The 18,733-nt window shown below is 46.0% G+C and overlaps 1 protein-coding gene across 5 annotated transcripts; it reads right to left on the bottom strand.

Moving 5' to 3' along the window:
• Positions 1-1,655: 1,655 nt before the first annotated feature.
• Positions 1,656-16,880, bottom strand: Zbtb24 (zinc finger and BTB domain containing 24). Of its 5 annotated transcripts, XM_006512748.3 has the most exons (8): positions 16,708-16,880; positions 15,170-16,149; positions 12,043-12,210; positions 11,482-11,565; positions 10,623-10,706; positions 4,878-4,959; positions 3,196-3,276; positions 1,715-2,961 (listed from the first exon to the last, which is right to left on the bottom strand). In XM_006512748.3, coding segments are annotated over exons 2-8 (1,449 nt in total). In that variant the 5' UTR covers positions 16,119-16,149; positions 16,708-16,880; the 3' UTR covers positions 1,715-2,960. The 5 variants fall into 5 exon arrangements, 4 of the variants coding, with proteins under 4 accessions (NP_700447.2, NP_001264158.1, XP_006512811.1 ...); NR_102360.1 differs by lacking the exon at positions 3,196-3,276 and having other exon boundaries at positions 1,656-2,961; positions 11,482-11,560; NM_153398.3 differs by lacking the exon at positions 3,196-3,276 and having other exon boundaries at positions 1,656-2,961.
• Between the last annotated feature and the right edge of the window lie 1,853 nt (positions 16,881-18,733).

Here is an 18,733-nt window from a genome sequence, read left to right as displayed (position 1 = left end):
CCTGAAAACTGTAAGCTGCCCCAGCACTGAGAATGGAGACCAGGCCACACGCTACCAGTGAACCACATCCCCAGACCTCATTTTCTTGTAGCTCAGGCTAGCCCTATACTCAAGGCACTCCTGCCACCTTTGTCCTGGGATCACATGCCTGCACTACCAGGCCTGCCTCACAGTGCGTTTCTTTCTTAGTGCTGAGGTAGACTGTTAAAAGTAAACTAACTTTTAACTTGTAACCAGGCATGGAGGCATACATGAGAGGAGACATTTAACTAAGCGTGGACATCACAGTGCAAGACTGTTAGTTAGAAATAATAAGTAAATGCATTCTTGGATTGGAAGCAGAGGGCATGCTTAGCATACATACATATTGGTTGAGTGTCCTACACCAAAACCAAGCCAACAGCCTCACTACCATGTTTCTGAGAAATTATCTGGCTATCTACAGGGGGAAAGTTTTACTTTAATAAAAATGTAGAGTTCTAGAAAAAAATTGAGTATTAGGCTGTTTTGAAAAGATGGTAGCTACTTTGTGCTTCAAGAATAAACAGGGGCGCCAGGCGTGGTGGCGCACGCCTTTAATCCCAGCACTCGGGAGGCAGAGGCAGGCGGATTTCTGAGTTTGAGGCCAGCCTGGTCTACAAAGTGAGTTCCAGGACAGCCAGGGTTATACAGAAAAACCCTGTCTCGAAAAAACCAAAAAAAAAAAAAAAAAAAAAAAAAAAGAATAAACAGGGGCTAAAGTGATGGCTCAGTGGGTAAGACCTATGTATGACCAACCTATGCTCACACATACAGTGTCTGCAAACTGGGTCTGAAAGTCGTAATTGTAGAAGGTTGTTCTAGTCAGATCCGAGCCCACATTACTTTCTTGAAACATATTGATACAACTTGGTAACTCAATTTGTAAAATATGTATAATAAAACACAACTTGGTGGGCTGGTGAGATGGCTTGGCAGGTAAAGGCACTGACTGCTCTTCCGAAGGTCCTGAGTTCAAATCCCAGCAACCACATGGTGGCTCACAATCACCCATAATGAGATCTGACACCCTCTTCTGGTGAGTCTGAAGTCAGCTACAGTGAACTTATGTATAATAATAAATAAATCTTAAAAAAAAAACCCACAACTTGGTAAATATAGAACAAAAATGTTCTTGCTAACCTGAAGAACTGTCTATTTCTTTCACTTGCATGGGTGGAAATTCCTGTCATCTAAGGTAAGCCGGGCAATGGCTGTGAAGGAGACGCCCAGGTCACACCACTGTCCACCTCTATCTCTTCCCTATATCTTCTCAAGCCTGGCGCTGTCTTCCTGAGAAGCCGGTCAAAGGCTTCAACTAATGCAGTGATCTTGAAAATGTAACCCAAACATAACTTAACCTTTTGGTGATGGTTTGGAAGTCACACAGTCATAGACACAGGTTGGGTACTTTTCGCTCTGAGGCTCAAAATTAAGTGGTACGGTATGGGATTTAACCTAGACTACAATAAAAATCGATCAGTGTGTTGTTCTCCCTCTAGGAAGTTCTAAGATCAAACATATAAATCAGTATTTTGCACTCAAGTAGAATTCAGCAGTGTATATAGGACTTATATTATATGGAGTAAACTTTTTGAGTCCCAGGTCATTAAGAAGCCTTTTTGATAAAGATCAAGTATCAGTGTCTGACAAAATTTGGTTTATTTGGAATGAGTGTCTAGATCCAGTTTCATACTTTGGAGATTTTTTAAAATAAAATTTAATAGCTGCTTCTTTAAAAAATGTATAGATACATGTTTTGAAGCAAAGTTGAACTCAAACAATTTAAAGGTACTTTGGCTTTTACGTCATGAGTACGGTTTCTGAGTATGAATCTACCTTCAGTACAACTTGGTCAGCTGTACCACACAAAGATAAAATTCAAGAGGTGGACTCTGAGGGGCAAAAGTTACGCCTAAGAGAAGTACCAGGATGGACCCTCTCTACCCAATGATTCAACCTATGCATGAGTGTTTGTTCTAAACAAGACCATACTCTATGGCTGTGGACATTCAACACTTATAGAAACATATAAAACCAATGACCCCAAAGAAAAGCTACCAATCTTGAAGAGACAAAGTAGATCAAATTGGAACCCCCCCTCATTTAAGTATGAGTTGGTATTACAGATAAGACAGTTTCTGCCCTGATGGAGCCCACGATAAAGAATGGCTGGCTCACATCTTTAAGGATCTGTAAGATGATGGCCCAAAAGGCCACCCTGCCACTGTTGCTCCAGGGGAAGGGTCTAGTGGAACGGCCAGAGGCGCTTGGGTCAGCTCTGCTCCTGGCCTAGTGGAGGGGACAGGGGTGGCTCGGGCTCCTGTGTCAGCTGCAGGTACTGAGCTGGTTGTTTGCTCCTGGTGGGCGTGGAGATGCTCCAGCGTTTCCTTGGAAAGTGTGATGACATGCACTGGCTCAGTCTGGGAGGACTCCATCTGGCCTCCAATCACACTGAGGCTCTGAATGTGCTCTGCCTGCTCCTGCTGAGCGGAAAGGATCAGGCCCTGCAGCTGCTCAGGCTGCTGTGTGAGCAGGGTGATGTTGGCAGCCGGGTCTGTGGCCATGCTCTGGGGGCTCTCGGCAGCCACGATGCTGACCCCCTGGCTGGGACCTGGCATGAAGTTAATGTTATGCACAGAGTCGGTGACAAGAAGCTGAATCTCCTGCTCTCCCGACGTGGAGAGCTGGTATGGTTGCAGCTGAAGAATGTTCCTGCCCTCGTCCACATTACTGCCAGAAACACTGCTGGAGTCTGCCGTGTGCTTCTCTTTGCTGTGGATTTTCAAGTGTGCCTTCAAATTGTCTAGGCGAGCGAACTGTAAGCCACACTCGGGGCAGGAGAAGGGCTTCTTGCCCGTATGCAGGATGCAGTGTCTCCTCTTGGCACTGGAGTCAGAGAAGCATTTGCCACAGATGCTGCAGGAGTATGGCTTTTCTCCTCTGTAAGAAAACATACAGAAACACTTGCCTTCCATTTCCTGGTTCACTCAGGCAGAAGCAGTCAAGAGGAATGAAATGTCAAACCCTGCACCTGACCCTTGAGTGCTTACTGTCGCTTAATGCCAGTGACTCAATCCATGTCAAAACCTTTACAATAAACTCTAACTCTGCTTTACATCAAACAAACAAACAAACCACCCCAAAACCAAAACTAAAGAACACAGGAATACTGACCAGAATGATTCCCGAGTCACAGGTTCTCCTACCAACTTACGGACTCTGAGGGAGCCACTTCTATGTGCTTCAGTTTCAAGTCTCAAAAAGAAAAAAAAGGTGGGGCTGGAGAGATTGCTCGGCGGTTAAGAGCACTGACTGCTCTTCCAGAGGTCCTGAGTTCAATTCCCAGCAACCACATGGTGGCTCACAACCATCTGTAATGGGACCAAATGCCCCTTTATGGTGTGTCTGAAGACAGCTACAGTGGACTCATATACATACATAAATGGATAAATAAATAAATAAATAAACGAAAAGGATTACAAAAGGGCTATAAAGGGGCTAAGGTAGGGTGGCAGATGGGACTGGGCTATATGGGCTAAACTTTGTAATTTTGTTGTTTCATGTTTCAAATAACAACATAAACATTTCATACTGCAAGGACAGTTCTATTTTGGTTTAGTTCCTAGAGCTTCTTTTTAGATTTTATGTATTATGATTAATAGCAATATTAAAAAATTTGAGCAGCTCCTAATTATTTTTGAAGCTTTTAGGTATATATCTAAATCCAGCCTGGGAGTCATTTTTCTGAAACATTTGTTCAGAATATACTTTCTCTTTGGATGGAATTTTCTTTGGCTTCAAACTCGATCCCCCTGCCTCTGCCTAGCAGGTGCGGGGCTTGTAGGCATCCATGATCATAATCAACTCCAGATAATGTTAACTCCAGATAACTTTTTTTTCTTCTTCTTTTTTTTTTTTTAAGATTTATTTATTTATTATATGTAAGTACACTGTAGCTGTCTTCAGACACTCCAGAAGAGGGAGTCAGATCTTGTTACAGATGGTTGTGAGCCACCATGTGGTTGCTGGGATTTGAACTCCAGACCTTCGGAAGAGCAGTCGGGTGCTCTTACCCATTGAGCCATCTCACCAGCCCTTTTTTCTTCTTTTGACACATGGTCTAACTCTATAGTATAGGCTAGCCTTGAACTTGTGGATCACCCTCCTGCTTCTACCTCTGGAGTGATGAGACTTCAAGGGTACCATACTTACTGATGTTTGTATATGCCCTGTCTTTGTGTGCATGTGGAGCCCAGAGGTTACACTGATTCTTCTCTATCACCCTCCACCTTGCTTTTGGAGACAGGCTTCTCACTGAACCTGGAGCTCACATCTGGTTAGACTGTCGGTCAGACAACTCCTGGGATGCACTCTCTTACATGCACGCAGAGCTACCTCTGGCTTTTACACGGGGGCTAGAGATCTGAACAAACCCTCAAACAGCTTAGTCACTGAGCCCCCCTCTCCAGGCCCTAATGTTTAGTTTTGATTGAGGATGTAAGCCACCCTCAATACAAATTAAATAATGAAACCAACAATGCAAATTTTATTGGTCAGAATCCTGTTGATTTTGCCTAAATGAGAAATTTAATTAATGAAAAAATAAAATAAACCACACATAAAATTCTACCATGGTACCAACTAGAGAAGAGGCTTATATATAGTCATAGGTCACTCCAGAGAATGCCAGGGTTCAAGGGGGTCACCAAGTGATAGAAGTACCTAAGACACTTTACTGAAGCAGCCAAGGGGTGGCTTTCACCTATAATCCCAGTGCTCAGGGCGGAGAAGCACGAGTCTGAGTTTGAGGCCACTGAGAGCTGAGCCCTGCTTTACTCAAACCCAAAGCAGCTTACCGGTGGATCCTGATGTGGGTCTGAAGGGAGCTCTTTGCTGTGAAAGATTTCCCACAGATTTCACAAGTAAATGGCTTCTCGCCTTAAAACAAGGAAAAAGAGGAAAGTGTTTATGACTACACACCCAATGTTAAAAATAATCCAAACACTTTATCTGACAATGGGAAAGGAAGGAGGCAAGCTCTGTCAGAGTGCGGGAAGCACTTCTAGACAGTTCCTCTGCTCCTGGGCTCCATAGAGCGCCAAGAGGACGGATGCAGAGGTGTGGCTCCTTCCATGAGAGCTGAGGGAGAGGCAGCTCCTGTGGGAAACAGAAGCACTCAGGTTGACTTCTGCACTTTCTCCCTTGCTTTACTATTTATTTAGCTTACATACAAGAGTCCTCTATCTGCATGGACACTGCACACCAGAAGAGGGCATCAGATCTCATTACTGATGGTTGTGAGCCACCATGCGCTTGTTGGAATTGAACTCAGGACCTCTAGAAAAGCACACAGTGCTTTCTTAACCTTTGAGCCATTTCTCCAGCCCACTCCTACATTTTCTAACCCTGACTAACACTGACTCTTGCCCTACTGTGGATCTTCTGGGCTAGGTGACCCACTAGATCTTTGAAGGGACTCCTGTGCACTAGGGCTTAGTATTCACACTTACAGCTGCCTGCCAAATATGTGCAGAATCTGACTATTCCCTCTTGGATTACAGCAGCCTCCAAAAGGGCCTACTGCTTCCTGGCTTCACACTGTCACCAAGGCAAACAATGACTGCAGCCTCTCTACTCCAGCAGACCACTTCACAGTGGTAGCAGATGCTCTAATAGCCCCATCTGAAGACAGCAGCCAAAGCTTTAGATTACACCACACACACACACACATGCACATGCACACACAGCCCCACACACTCAGAGTCTGCTATTCCAGAAACCCTGCCAAGTGAATGACTTTCCCAGGGGTGGTGTAAGGCTCACATAAAATGTGCAAATGCTCAGAGATGTGGGACTGTGAAAGGTAGCCTGGTTCCTGGTTGAGCTAATGTGGGCAAGAGAAGTTTGAAGAACGCCAGCAGCAAGACCCAGCCTCACTGGAGGACAGCAGGGCAGAGCCGACTTGAGATGCTCTTTCAGACTATACTGTGCCCAAGCTCCACCAGGCAGGGCATGGATGCCCCAGCAAGCTATTTCAATCAGCAAGTTCACATTAGTAAGTGTTATCACTCCCGGGTGGCTTTCTAATCAAAGGTGGGGTCTACTCAGGCCTTGGTCAGTGTCCACCTCTCACCTGGACATGTTCTATTTGCATTTCAAATACACAGAAAGGGCAATATTTTTCTACCTCATCCTGAGTCACCACCACTTGCTGTTTCCCTGACACAAGGCTCTGCTCTGGGGAACCAGGCCCATCCTCCTTTCTGTGGCTCCATCCTACTGCACTGAGATTCTTAATGGATACACACTGGATAGACTCTGCAAGGGAGAGTTGCCCTGAGGGGCCCCAGAGCACAGGGAAACTGGAACAAGCAAGGTGAGTTCATGTCAGCACTGGGGCATGGAAACTCTGGAAGCTTCATACCTACCCCACAGCATGAGGCTGTGAATGAAAAGGAGACTTCCTGAACTTTGTCATGTGACTAAGCAAGACAGCCACATTAGCATGGGAGCCATCTGTAAAATCAGTATTTACCTAACACCATCTAAGGGACAGAGACGTTGGGGGAGGGGTGGAACTGCTCTCTCTGACATCGGAAGTCACAAGGATGGCTGCTGCACAGGGAGACACAGCTAATTCCCTAGAGTACTACACTAAACAATGTTCCAATCTCTGCTCTGGTTTCTGGGAACACTGCTATCAGGAAAGAGGTGGTAAGAATGATAGAAAAGCATAGTCCGTAAAAGTAGTGCACACTTATCCTAGCACTCATGATGCTAAGGCAGGAGGACCCTGAGCTCTTACAGTAAGAGCCTTTCAAAAGAACAAAAGCACAAACAAACAAGCAGGCTCCCCCGCCCCCCATTCCCCATCAGTCCTATCAGTTTGCCTGGCTTCACTACATCCCCACAAGCCTGATTGCTCCAGGTCAGGGAAAACATCCAATTATGAGACCATGAGCCAGTTTCCTCTCACCCAGCCCCAGCAGCACCAGCTGCCTGCTCAGCATGCTGCCCCCACCCTCTCTTAGGACACCCTCCTGGGGACAGAGATCTTCATGCTGCCCCCACCCTCTCTTAGGACACCCTCCTAGGAACAGAGACTGTCAGTGCTCGGTGCTCGGCATCTTACCTGGACAGTGTGCACTTGAAGATCTAAGACAACAAACGACAGTCTAGGTTTTCAAACCAAGTGTGGCTATGCTGGAAAAATCTCTGCTTTATATCCTGGTTCAGGGTAGGAAACAGGCTGCTGATATCTCTCAACATCACTGAACTGAGTGCTAGAGTCAGGCAGATCATACAAAGAACCTGTCCTTGAAGAACCCCGATATTTTGATGGGTTTGGTTTATCCCCACCCCAGGACCAATGTTTAATTTTGTTTTTGCATTTTACTGAACAAATTTCCCACAATACTGTACTTTCTTCTGAGATAGGGTCATTATATTGTTATAAAGGAGAGACTGTCTCCTTTCTACCCCCAATACAAGGACTACTTGTTCATAAAACCACAAGTCTTGTTAAGCAGCCCACACCTGTGATCTTAGTATTCAGGAGGCTGAGGCAGGAGGTCTCCATTGCATTTTATGCTAGAAGCAGCTCCTTTCCTGACTGCACATCAGTTGGGCCGCCTCAGCCCTGGACTGTCCATCCAGGTTTTCGGGGATCCGAGTTAATCGAAGCCTTCCATACTATTGAAGCCTTGTGTAAGCATGCCATTCACAGCTGGGCCTACAGCTCTCTCTGACTTTCAGGCTCACATATCCAATCACCTACTCCACACATACACATGACCTATCTCAGAGCCCGAATGCCCAAAAGCTGTCTACTGGTTTGTTCCTCCCAGATGCTTTCTCCTTTCCCCCGTTTCACTTGTACCCCACCCCACATCTAATCATGAGCAAAGCATGCTAACTCTTCCTTAGAATCTTTCCAAAACAGGCTCATTGGCTGTGGTTTCCACTGTCATGCACCTGACCAAGCCCCAGGACTGCAGGACCCTAAGGGTCCCTCTGCTTGTCACAGAAGTGGTACTATTAGGACTCAGCCATACCGTATCACTCTTCTTGGTAAGGTCATCTCAGTCTTTACTGTGGCCTCCAATTATGCTCAAGGGAATCATGGGGTTGGGGTCTGGGTGGGGACTTCTGAGGCTCTGTCCCAGCCAATTCAGTCACAAGCTCAGGGGTGAATTCAGGATGGTTTTATTATTGTTGTTGTTGTTGCTTCTTTTTTCCAGACAGGGTTTCTCTGTGTAGCCCTGGCTGTCCTGGAACTCACTTTGTAGACCAGGCTAGCCTCCAACTCAGAAATCCGCCTGCCTCTGCCTCCCGAGTGCTGGGATTAAAGGCATGTACCATCACACCCAGGGGGACCAGTTTGAGATGTGCAGCTATGAACACAGCTCTGCTGCACAGCCTCCTGTGTCCTGCTGTCTACTCAGCACGCTTCCTTCTACCAGCTTTGCCGCCACTGCCTCCCACCCAGGATATTCTCCCCGTATAGCCACATGTCTGGCTCACTTCCTACCACATTCTGGTTTCCATCTCTGAGACCTTCCCAGGCGTGTCCCACATCTGTGGGACGCACCCCTTCCTATACCTGTTTTCCTCTCCACATTTGATTTCCATGCAGCCCTGGCACAGGGTACCTTTTTGTTTGTACTTTTTGACTCTCTGTTCAAATGCCGATGTCACATCAGCAGGAACTTGGACATCTTATTATCTATCCTCTGGGCCCAGAACAGAGCCTGGTACATAGCAAATGTTCAGTGCATAAGTACTGAATGGTTGCATTAAATGTCACAGACCCTATTGATAACATCTAAGGAAGAGAAGGAGCCATGAGATAGCCTGGCAGGTAAAGACACCAACCACCCAGACTGAAGGCCTAAGTTCGATATCCAAGACCGCATGGTGGAGGAAATCAACTTTCATACACTGTCCTCTGACTCCTACATGTATGCTGTGGCACATGTGTGAATACAGATGGGTGTACAAACCCATCTGTAATGACAGACAACATTACTGTAAAAATTAAGAATGCACAAAGCTAACTTTTATAAAATTCACCCCTTATAAGATAATTCCCTATTGCTTAGGTGATACACTTTGGAGAGATTGCTCAGTGATTAAAAGTACTGATTACTCTTCCAAAGGACCCAAGTTCAATTCCTAAGACCCACATGGCAGCTAGCAACTTTTGGTCTCTGTGAGTACTAGCTGCACATGGAGCAGACATGCACGCAGGCAACCTCTACATAAAATAAATAAATCTCAAAAAAGCTTTAAAGAAAAACTCATTGGAATCAGAAATGTAACAGATTTTTTTCTCCAGATTTTAGAAAAACACATACACTCTCTCTCTCTCACATACACATACACACACACACACACACACACACACACACACACACACACACACACATTTTAGGGAGGGGATCAAGTTTATACAGAAAATTCATCATGTTTCACATAAACTTCCTGGATAATTTTAGACAGTACTTTTAGTGTGCATAAATTCTGACTGTGATCTATTCCATGAAGACAGGCGTGGCACGTTCTACTGTGGTGTCACACTGACTCAAAAAGTGACTTGGAACATTTTGGGATTTTGGGTGTTTCTAGTCCCAGACACTTGAATAACAATTAATCTGAACTAGCTTTTCTTAGGGAATTACTAACCTGCATTTAAAAATCAAAGTCCAAAGAGTCTAAAAGTAAACTACTTTTTGTTTGTTTGTTTGTTTGTTTGAGACAAAGTTTCTCTGTGTAGCCCTGGCTGTCCTGGAACTCACTTTGTAAACCAGGCTGGCTTTGAACTTAGAGATCTGCTTGCTTCTGCCTCACAAGTGCTCAGATTGAAGCATATACTAGCTGGGCAGTGGTGGCACATGCCTTTAACCCCAGCACTTGGGAGGCAGAGGCAGGCGGATTTCTGAGTTTGAGTCCAGCCTGGTCTACAGAGTGAGTTCCAGGACAGCCAGGGCTATACTGAGAAATCCTGTCTCGAAAAACTAAAAACCAAACAAACAAAAAAGCTTATACTACCACTGTCTGGCTTAAACTGCTTTAATATACATTATTAGTTGACAACTTGACAGAATTATTAAATAATCCAGCTTAATAGAAGCTGTTCCTTGGAAAAATCTTACAGGCTTATTTTTTAACACATATCCCTTTCAAAATGTACAAGACAGGCAGGTGACTTCTGTGAATTTAAAATGCGCACTGCCTTCTGCTCACCCTGCCTAGGTGGGAGGCGCTGACTTAATGCATGGGGTGTAAGTGTTGGTTCCAGGGGACAGAGCAGAGAATTCTATACCTTTGTGTCTGCTGTATGTCTCCTTTTCTAAACAATTCTTGTTGTCACCTTCAGTACTCAAGTGGCTGATAATGAGGCACAGAACCAGACTGGCAGACACCGTGCGGTGAAATGAACCAATGTTCACCTATGAACAGCCCTCATCAGGTGATCTCCATTTTCACAAGCCTTTCCCTTTGACTTTCATAAAGCAAGCTTGCAGCCCACGGGCAGTAAGCACAGCAGCCCTGGAGAGCAAGTGCATGGCATGGTGGAGGCTGAGAGTGGCGCCCTGTACCTGTGTGTGTCCGCAGGTGCTTCTTCAGCTGGGACACGTCCATAAACTTTCGGTGGCAGTGGCTGCATTCTGGTAGTGAGTGGCCTTGCCGCAAGGATAAAAAAAGTGTCAGTGCATGCATGCTCTCCCTGCGTCTCTCCAGTGGTTTGTGATAAAGCACTCGCTGAAAGATAACCACTTTACATGCGGCACTCTATCACCTGCTGTGTCACAGCGCAGCCTTCCCCGAGAGCTTCCCCTCACCCTTCTGAAGACCCTCTCTCCAGACACCCGTAGGACTGCTCACCTGCACGTGAAAGGTTTCTCCCCCACTCCCTTCCATTCTTATTAGCTAGCAGGAAGGAGAACAGGAAGGACATTTAGTAGATCAGAAGCCATGGGTAACGCATGTCCTTCCAGGTGACACTAACAACAGCCAATCAACCGAAGCCTCTTGGGCAAGCAGCACTTTTGGATATAGCAGTTCTGTGGTTGTTTTATATTTGGTTCCAAAATTATAGTACAAACATTAAATTGAATCTTATGTAGTGCAGAGTAACGTGACACCCTTTGACCTTTTTTTGGATACAGTCTCAGGCGTCCCAGGCAGGTCTGGACCTTGAGGATGATTTTGAACTTCTAATCCATTTGCTTTTACCTATCAAGTGCCAGGATAACAGATGTGTGTCCCATGCCTAGTTGTATGTGGCACTAGGGACTGAACCCATGGCTTCACTCATCCCTACTAAATGAGCTGCCTCCTTAGCCCGACTGTTTGTTCAAACTCGTTCACTCTGTATGATGAACGTACTGGTTCACAAACACTTTGTATCTGCACTTGCCCTGGCAATGGAATTTTCTCACCTTATTGGTATCGTACCTGTATGGACACGATAATGGCTCTTTAGCTGTCTTTTCTGGCTGAAATATTTTCCACACTGATCACAGGTAAAAGACTTCTGTCCTGCCAAATGGAAAATAAAATTTCAACCATGCCAATAAACTGAAGAGAACTGGGATACTAATAAGGTAAATACCACAATGCCCAGGTTCCCGCTTTCTAGGAGTGATAGATCTGTCTACACACCCAAAAGGTGGCTTGTCAGAATGTGCAGAACGATGCCAGACAGACAGACAACAGGGAGCAGTGGAGACTGGGCTAGGGTTGGAGGTTTCAATGGTCCCAGAGGACTATAAAGAGAATTCTAAACTCTAGCATTTAAGCAAAACATTTACATGCACACTGCATGGCAAGAGCCAGTAATACGGTCTAGCTGAAGGCTGCTGCTGCTCAGAACAGCATATTAGATGCATTTTCCTGTCTTTCAGTGACACCATGTGGTAAATGACACCAAGCTGAGAATACACTATTTAAATGCAAGAAATGCCCACTGCTGGAATGGGAACCTGGTATCCTTCTAATGTAAGCCCCGTTCGCTACCTGAGTGCAGGCTCATGTGCTCCAGCAGGGAGTGCTTGGTGGTCAGCGCCTTGCCGCACACGGTGCAGGTGTATGGCCGCTCCCCCGTGTGCATCCTGGTATGGACCTGCAAGGAGTGCTTCTGAGCAAAGCCCTTCCCACACTCATTACATTTGAAGGGTCGTTCCCCTGCAATCAAACCCAGGAAGCATGACGTGAGCAAGGACCTGTGCATTTTTTTCTCTTCTTCCCAAACTAAAAATATACAATACTGAATCATTTATGTTAAATAAATATTTAGGGCAAACATTCCAAGTCCAGCAGATAGGTGAGCTATCAGCAATAAAAGTCTAGAAAGTGGAATAGATGAAATCAAAGCTGGCAGGCGACAGCTATGAGATGCAACCTAACCTGTAAGACTCGGCCTCTAAAGGTTTCAGAATGGTCCCACTCGTGGAGCGGGTAAAGGACAAGGGACTTAAAGGGAAGGCTGACACCTGCCTATACTCATTTTTCCATTCCACACACCAAGAAGACAAATGTCTCCCCACCAACCACCAAAGGAAGATGGAGACTGTTCTCTGAAGAGAGTAAAAGGGTCTCTGGATTAGGGGTTACCTGGCAGTTGAGTGGCACCCGCCAGGAAGGAAAGTCGGAATCTCTTTGGGGATAAGGAGAACCCTCTTCCTTAGGCCTGGCAGCCAGGCCTAGCATCTCTAGCTAGGAGAGTAGAGGGTATTTCCTGGAAGGAGCCACAGATGCCCGAGGCAGGCATCAGTCACGAGGAAGTCCCTGTCAGTGCCAACACTGCTTCACAGGATGCCTTCATACACAGAGACACCAAGAGCTTCCAGCGCCCTCATCTTGCACACGATTAAGTAAGTGTTATTAGAAAAAAAAAAAAAAAAAACCCACTGCATTTGGGGCTGGAGAGATGGCTCTGCTCTTAGAGAACCCTCGTTGTGCTCCCAGCACCAAGAGGGTGATCCCCAGCCATCTGTAACTCCAGTTCTAGGCCATTTGATACTCCCTTCTGACCTCTCTGGGGACCAGGCATACAGATGGTGTACACACATACATATATACATACATGCAGGCAAACACACATACACATACAATAAAGAAGTCGTTACAGCCAAGGGAAGCCTCTAATGGCGAAGACAGACACCTGGACAGCTAAGGAAAAACAGCTCTGTGTAGAAAACATCAGGGATAAGGGGCAAAGTGGCAGATGTCTGAAATTCCAGCATTTGGGAGGCTCAGACAGGAAGATCATGAGTTCATGGTCAGACTGCCACATAATGAGGTCATGTCTCAAACAGAAACAAAAATTAGATTGGGGTTGGGATTTAGTTCAGGTGTTAAGCACTGTCCAAGGAAGTATAAGGCCCTGGAATGGGGGTTATAGAAAAACTTCAGTTCTTTTTTTTAAAAAAGGTAGAAATAGCAAACCCAGAGGCCGAAAAATACAGTGAAAAGAAAGCAATGACGAACTGCAGGTGAACGTGAGGAAGCTACAAGTCAGGTCGGGAAACTGGGGCAGCAGCAGTTCTGGGCAGGAAGACCAGCGACACAGCAGCAAAACAGTGTGAAGTAGCTGAACGCAGTCTTCTGGAGTGACAGCGTTCTGATGTACCTGATAGATACCAAATGGACCTGAGACTTCCAAAAGGAAGGAAACACGCATTCTAAGGCTGACTGCAAACGTTGAGAATCCAAGAGGGATAGACTGAAGAGTCTAAAGATGTTTCCCTTAATTAAGTTTTATTAAACAATATAATGTTTTAAGTTAGGTACAACTTGGGTAAAAATAGCTAAAATGCAATCTACTATTAGACTCCATTAGTTACAGAATCCCATTAAGAAATAAAATAGAGCTGGGCGGTGGTGGCGCACGCCTTTAATCCCAGCACTTGGGAGGCAGAGGCAGAAGCAGGTAGATTTCTGAGTTCGAGGCCAGCCTGGTCTACAAAGTGAGTTCCAGGACAGCCAGGGCTATACAGAGAAACCCTGTCTCAAAAAAAACAAAAAAATAAATAAAATAGAATCCACTACAGCTCTACATGTATTTGAGATTTTGTTCTGTTCAAAGTCCCATAATTCAGGTTTTCAACATACGTAATCTCTGGGGAGCTTTCTTTTCTCACTCATGTATCCCAGGCCTGCCTTGCATCCAAGGATGACCTTGAATTTCGTCATCTTGCCCAGTGGTGTGGGGAGGGAAGCCAGGGCTTTGTACATACTGTAAGCACTCCATCAACTGGCCTACATCCCTGAGAAACTTCAAACATGGATGATCCAGACAAGTAAATCAGAAGCCTGGGTGTGGGACGCAGGAAGCTGTAGCTCTCCCTGAGGTTCTAATGTGCAAGTTGAGTCACATGACAGCAAGAGAACAGATAAAAGTTAAAACACTAGCACTTAGATTTAAGCTTGTGACAATTAGAACCCGAGCTGACCTGAAACAGGGTGAACTGGACAGCTCAATAAAGAGCTCAAGGGTTTCCGGGAGAGATGCACTATCCAATATGGTAGCCATCAGACCTATGTGGTTATTAAAACTTATGTTAACTGGAACAAAATTGAAACTCAGTTTCTCGATCTAGCTAGCTATAATTCAAGTGATAAAGTGTCTACGTGAGGCTGGGGATGCAGCTCAGCTGTAACTGCTCGGGTGGCATGCGCATGCTCTCTGGGTTCCAGGCCTGCTACTGTAAGAGGGAAACAAGGTCTGTATGTTGTTAGTGACTACCATATCTGTCACATGAAGAGGACAAAAGGTACTTCAATCACAAGGGCCAATGCCAAGTCAGAGACACCCAGAAGATATTTACAAGATGGCTAAACTATAAAGATGTCCACAGAACAGAGCAAGAGAATGCTTCCGCAAAGATGAGGAACAGTCATGAGTCAAAAGGCAAGAACTGCTTAGTGAATCAGGCTTGAAGGGTCATGGGTGAGCCTGCACAGAGGGAGACCATCTCCTCATCTGCACACTGGAGATAGTACCTACTGTGAGGTGACAACGAGACCTAAACACAACACGAAGGCTTTATTGCCATGTCTACCATGTAGAAACAACACAACCGTCCCAACCACAATTCCAAACTCCCCAACCAATCGCACCACGTCTGGAAATCGAAGTTACCCGTGTGGCGTCTCTGGTGGATTGCTAAGAAGTGACTATATTTAAAGACTCTGTCGCAGTCTTTACACCGGGCCTCGGGACCGCTGGAGCGCTTTTTTCTTCCACATAGCCTCTTGGCAGTACTCTGGTCATCTTCATCTCCAAGAAGCTTGTAGTCTTTGAGCTTGACAGACCTGCGGATTCTCCGCCTGCTGCACCTACTCTGGCTCTCCTGTCCATCCCCAGCCTTGGGGTCAAAGTTCTCGTCCTTTTCAGCAGGCACCTCCTCCACGCTTCCTGGCTCACCAGCAGGCTCTGATTCCTTGTCTTCTGGAGTCTGCTCACTCAGCTTGACACTGTCTTCTTCTTTAAACACAAAGTTTTGTCTATTCTGAACTGAATTGTTCACTCTCAGCTGCAGCTCTCCCTCTGCAGCCAGTTCTGATCTCCCTTCCTGCAAACCATTGGCTTTTCTTGGTCTTCCCCGTTTCCGTTTCAGAGGATCGTTCTTCTTATTGGAAATAACCACCACTGGCGTCCCAGTGCAGTTCAAAGCTGGTGGCTTTGGGGCGCTATGGTTATCCTGGAAGTCTGCGTATGCCTTTACCAGGTCATAGACTTTTAAGAACTGAGCAGTAGCCAGGATCTGCTCTGTCGTTTTCTCACTGGCATGTAGATAACCTGTATAGATAAATTCCAGCAGGATGCCAAAGGTGTCTGCAACCATGCCTTCCAGCATGTAGATAGACTGGCCAATCTCGCCCTCTTCCGCAAACATCATTGAGAAATACTCGCTACTGGCGGCCAGCAAGGCTTTATGGGCTCGGAAATGCACATTCTCCACGATTAAAGTAATATCACAAAGAAAGCCCTTCTTCCTTTGATCCTCCAGACTGGCCAGCACAGTGTCACTGTGAGTGTCTGAGTGTACCATAAGCTGCCCACAAGGCTCCGGGGTTGTGTCTGCCATTTTCTCCAGAAGACTCTGAAGAGGCTTAAATCTGAAATAAAAAATCAATGTTTATTTAGGAAGAAGTATTGCCTAACTAGACTGTTCGTGTTCCAGCTGTCACAACCCAGTTTTTTTTTTTTTTTTTTTTTTTTTTTTACATTATCACCTTCTACACTCTACTTGGAAAGCCAAGCCTTGGGTTCCTCCCCTTGTTGCGGCTACCCTGCTGGATGCCTCTCCAGTACCCACATAACCTCTTACGGTGGGGAATTTCCTCTGGAAATTAGAGAACGGGTTCAAAAGTCTGTACGGCCCTCCGGTCCGTTAACTTTGTAATTAAACTTTCAAAGTGTGGCGGCACAAAGTTGGAGTTGGGGGTGTGCTGCCTCGATGCTACACACGGAATAGCTGTTTCGACTATAGGAACATATATGAGAAATATGGGAACGAACCCACGCAAGGGAGATCTACGGTGAAATAACGCGCGGATTCAGAGGCCCCGCTCTGAGCAGCGGCGCCCGGAGCTCCGTCCCAGGCCTGGGGCCTGAGTCCCGCGGACGTTCCGCGGCCCAAGGCCCCGGGCCGAACCAACCGGCCGCGGACCTACCTGTCAGGGCCGCCCCGCAGGGACTTGCTACGGTCAGCCCACCCGGCTGCCCAGAGGGCACTAACCGGGCCTGTCGCCGGTCCCCGCCCCCGCCACCACTACGCTGTAGCTCCGGACTCCCGGCGTCTGTCAACCCGGAAGCGCGCACAAGGGCCGTAGCATCACGTGACCCCGGAGCCCCGCCCCGAGGGCGGGCTTTGCTGTGGAATCCGGAAAGGGAGGGTCTGGTGCGGAAACCTGCCAATCTGCGGAAATTTACCTCCAGTTACCCCGCTGAGTTTCCTTTAGACCTCAGTAGACACCACATCCGCTGATTAGATGCTGAGCATAAAGACGGCGGTGGCTTCAATCAGCAGATATTTACCTCCTGAATGAATCCTCTTCCTCGCTTTCCTTCCCAAGTTACTCATCCTCAGCTCTGTGTTTATCCATAAAATGGAGGTGTTAACCTACCTGGTACGGTTAGAATGAGCTTAGTAAGTGCTTGGCTTGGCTAAAAAGACCGAAACGACCGCTGTTTTTATTTAGATTTATGGCACTTCTGAGAGACTATTGAGGGTTTCAGTTGTCTCAGGACAGTGTCGCTCCCTCTGAGACCTATGGGTATGGGAGAGTTCTCTAAATAAAAACCTGGGTAGGATCTGCTGTGGCTCTGTGTTCCGGACCAATGCTCCTAAGTCCCGCTCAGATTCGTTCCGGACCTACTCCAACTGTGCCAGCAGCTTCCGCTCAGCGTTTATGCATCGCGTGTACCTAATTATCTCTACTTTGTCCACTTCCAGATTATAAATTTGCCATCTATATTGCCCACAATTTGGAAACTAAAGATGGAATTACCAGCCGGACTCTTTCTTTCTTACTAGTTTTTATTAAAAGTGTAAGACCCCCAAAGCTGGGCCTCCGCTCAAGTCCCGGGATGAGCTGGCCAGCACCCCAGTGTCCCGAGAGAAAACCACACCTGATGCAAACTGCAAGAGGTTTTATTATCAGCTAGCTGAGGACGAAGTGTCTCCCTAAGTGTCTCCGCATTAGAGATCAGGGAAAACAAGCTTGGGGAACGTCTAGGGGCTTTACCTTCCAGGGAGAAACGCTCTAAGTTGGGGTCTCACAAAAGCAGCTCATACCACACAGGTATGAGCTCTGTGGTTTCCCCCTTATCTTTACAGAGTTATCTAGTGCACTCTATCCAGAGCTCCCTCGAAATCGGTCAGATATGTGGGCGTCCGAGTGGGATGCCAGGAGAGCTTTGCTTGACTTCTGCACTCCAGAAGGAACAAGGGTGGTTGTGGGATTGGGGATTTTGTTCAGTGATAGAGCACTGGGTTCTGGATTCTGCCCTCAGCACCGAGAGGAAAATAATAATAATAATGATAATGATAATAATGATAAAAAGACAGAAAGAACAAGGGTCAGTCTTTCAACTTTGCTTTCACATAGGTTTTTGTTTGGTTTTCTGCTGAAAGAATTGCAGTAAAAACAATGCAATAAAAACTCCACAGAGCCAAAACTAGATCAAATTTATCGAATAAGCTGCTATTTAAAGGAGAAACTGGTTATCGGTAAGAGTGTCACTCGGAGCTGGTCACCAGGAACCACTCTGAGGAAGACTGTCAGAAAAGGCTGGTTGGACAAGGCTGAGGTGGCCAAACCAAATGTGAGATGCTCACAGCTAGATGTAGGTTAATATTAGGTGAAGATGTAGGTTAATAAAATGAAAGCCAACAAGATTTAAAATGCTCAAAATATTTATTACTTTGAAATTTGAAGAATTTAAAATGTCAGCTCATAGCAAAAATCTAGAGTGTTGAAGATATTGATGATAATATTATTAGAGCATAGATTATACCCTTTTATGAGTAAGATTGCTAATAGAGGAAATAGTGAAATAAATGGGTTATCCAGAATTTTTCCTCCTTCTTTTCCATATCTAATTTCCATTATTCTACCCCTTCCCACCTGAAAGAGACAGAGACAGAGAGAGAGAGAGAGAGAGAGAGAGAGAGAGAGAGAGAGAAATCAACAGAGC

The sequence above is a fragment of the Mus musculus genome, chromosome 10 (assembly GCF_000001635.26).
Source record: "Mus musculus strain C57BL/6J chromosome 10, GRCm38.p6 C57BL/6J".
Lineage (NCBI taxonomy): Eukaryota > Metazoa > Chordata > Mammalia > Rodentia > Muridae > Mus > Mus musculus.
Note: the sequence above shows the minus strand (reverse complement) of the source record. Positions and strands in the feature narration are given on the sequence as shown.

Bases quoted from the DNA above. Each gene is read 5' to 3' on its own strand.
- Zbtb24 (NM_153398.3), bottom strand. From the start codon at position 16,118: ATGGCAGACACAACCCCGGAGCCTTGTGGGCAGCTTATGGTACACTCA. The intron at 10,707-11,481 runs GTACGATACCAA...CCTTGCGGCAAG, and splicing joins CCATTATCGTGTCCATACAG to GCCACTCACTACCAGAATGC. The intron at 2,962-4,877 runs GTAAGCTGCTTT...GTTTTCTTACAG, and splicing joins ACCCACATCAGGATCCACCG to AGGAGAAAAGCCATACTCCT.